Here is a 2,692-nt window from a genome sequence, read left to right as displayed (position 1 = left end):
GTCCCCAGCCCTGGTTGGGTTGTGAGGGTGGCAACCAGTCGATGTGTCCCTTTCATGTCCATGTGTCCCTTTCATGTCGATGTTTCTCTCTCTCTCTCTCCCGCTCTATCTGAACAAAATATAAAACACACACACACACACACACAACCCATGTGGACGTGGGTGGTGCCCTTAAAAAAGCAATGGAGAGGAATTGCAGGTTTTAGCCTAAGTGTGTAAGGGATTATGTTCATTCACTTCTACATATTGTGATTGCATATTCCCATGACAGAGGCTTAGGAATCATCATTCTTTCCCTGCATGTGGCAGGGATACAGTAGCTGTTACAAAATGACTCAATCATTTATGAGCAATATACTCTCCTCATGATATGTTTTGGCTTCAGTTTACAATTGAGAGGTTATTCTTATATAAAGGTGAGACAGAGAGAAAGATGGCTATTTGTCTCACTGGTTGACACCCACCCAATGTTTCTTCCATGTTTATTATTTTCATATCAATAAATTTTTTCAACAGATATTTTTCTGACAAAAATGACTGGTCTAACATTTAGATGTTTACATGAGTACAGCACAAAACTGATTTCAATTATCATAATAAAAAGGGGGATAATCACAATACTCATATAACTATGTTTCAGTTTGGAAGTTAATTCTATGATGACAGAAAGTCAACAAAGCACTGGAATGGATTCTGAGGAGAGAAAGATGAAATTTCAGTCAGTTATCAATATTGATTGATACCAATAGAGATACTCTGTATTTAATGCTTTTTAGAGGAAGTGAGTTTAGACTAGGCTCTAAAAGATCTGGGGATTTTAGTAGAAGGTGATTGAGAAAGACTTGGTGTTCAGTGAAAAAGAAGTGTATGAACAAATGATGGTAGATCTATTTGTTTTCCTCCAGGATCCCATTTATACATTTTGTGTTGTAGGTTGAGACATGGTTAGGGAGACATGTTAATAATATATATTAAGATTCAAGATACAAATACTGTCTCCAGTACCAAAATCTCTATACATTTTTGGGCCAATTACTTAACATCTGAGCTTTGACTTCATGTAAAATGGAGATAATAACAGTATCTACCTCATTAGACTATTGTGAATATCAAATAAAATAGTACATGAAATAATATTAGAATAGTGACTGACAGAATGTACCAGTAAAAAGAAACTATTAGCTATGTGTAGCATTTATTAAAATAAATTTGTTGGTACGCTTGAAAATATATGTAAATGGCACAATATGGAGGACAATGAAATGATTTTGGAATTGATGCAGAAGATGTAAAACAAAATACTTTGAATGGAAGACTGACTTGATGAGTCAGGAATTACTGTTCTAATGCTGTGATTCCTCAGCAAAAATGGCACTGTTGAGTGTTTCTGTATTAAAAGTTTACAGATTTCACAGAGGATAAATCATAAAATGAACAAAACAAAACTAAATTTTTCCAAAGGGGCAAGTTGCTCCAAACTTACTTTGTGAACCCGATAATATTTCTCTTGGTGGTTCTCAATCTTAAAATTTCTTGAAAATCCTTTTACATTCTTCTTCTTTCTCAGTTAATGACCTCCTTCTGGTAGAATTGCAGATTGGTGCAACCACAATGCAAAACAGGATAAAGTTTCCTAAAAAAAAAAAGAAAAGAAAAGAAAAAAAATGGAACTGCCATTTGACCCAATGTTCTCACTTCTAGGAATATATCCTAAAAATCCTAAAGCACCATTCAGAAAGAATATGTTCATAGCAACACTATTTACAATAGCCAAGATCTGGAAACAACCCAAGTGCCCATCAGCAGATGAATGGATAAAAAAAGCTATGGTACGTGTTATGACAGGTGTGTCTTATTCTTCACAGGGTAGTATACCCTTTTTTTCTTTTCTTTTATAGAGTATAATACATTAAAGTAAAGGATAAACTTTTTTGCTTGGAAACATTTTAAATGGTTTGTTAGTAGAGCAACATTTTGGGGATTAAAGGAATTTCTATTGCCATTGTCAAGCTACATCAAGCAGGCTTCATCAAACGCTTCTGTAAGTATCAAACTTGCAGTTTGTCTCTTTTCATTAAGGTTTGCAATTGCCAATTGATAGTTATATAATACAAAGAAATCCCTTTTAGGGAGCTATTATTCTTATTGCTGTTGATTCCTACACATTTATTTATTCAGTGCAAATCAGTTTATTAGAAAAATCTGTGGACCAGTTGCTATGTGTACAGCACATCTACCAATGAGCCAACTGCTAAACTCTGCTTGGTGAGCCTTATACTGCAAACATGCTCTTTTTTTTTGCATTTCTGATGCATTTAAAAACTAACTTTGGCTCTGGCCAGTTTGGCTCAGCTGTTAAAGTGTCAGCCTGCGGACCAGAGAGTCCTGGGTTTGGTTCCCACTAAAGGGGCACGTACCTCAATTGCAGTTTGTCCCCACCCTAGTTTGGGTGGTGTGGTGGTGACCAGTTGATGTGCCTCTTTCACATTGATGTTTTTCTCTCTCTCTTCCCTCATCTCTACCCCCCCCCCACTCTATCTAAAGATAAATGCAAAAAATGTCCTCAGGTGAGGATAAAAAAATAAAAAACAAAAAATAATTTTTCCATGCCTGATTTTGTGATACTCTATATAATCATGTGAAATGATTAAAACTCCGGTTTTTAGAGAGAGAAATATCAAATGAAGTAAAA

General features: G+C 35.3%; 1 protein-coding gene across 1 annotated transcript in view; it reads right to left on the bottom strand.

Annotated features, from left to right (window-relative positions):
- Positions 1-1,523: 1,523 nt before the first annotated feature.
- LOC118616800 (myosin-IIIa-like) overlaps positions 1,524-2,692 on the bottom strand; it is a gene marked incomplete at its 5' end in the record, with an annotated part of 80,476 nt that continues 79,307 nt past the window's right edge. Inside the window, 1 exon segment of the mRNA XM_036242237.1 lies at positions 1,524-1,633. Within this exon segment, the coding sequence (XP_036098130.1) occupies positions 1,524-1,633 (110 nt within the window).

This window comes from Molossus molossus, unplaced genomic scaffold (assembly GCF_014108415.1).
Source record: "Molossus molossus isolate mMolMol1 unplaced genomic scaffold, mMolMol1.p scaffold_m16_p_45, whole genome shotgun sequence".
In the NCBI taxonomy this organism is placed as follows: Eukaryota; Metazoa; Chordata; class Mammalia; order Chiroptera; family Molossidae; genus Molossus; species Molossus molossus.
The sequence above is the reverse complement of the archived record's forward strand: the minus strand, read 5'-3'. Positions and strand labels throughout refer to the sequence as shown.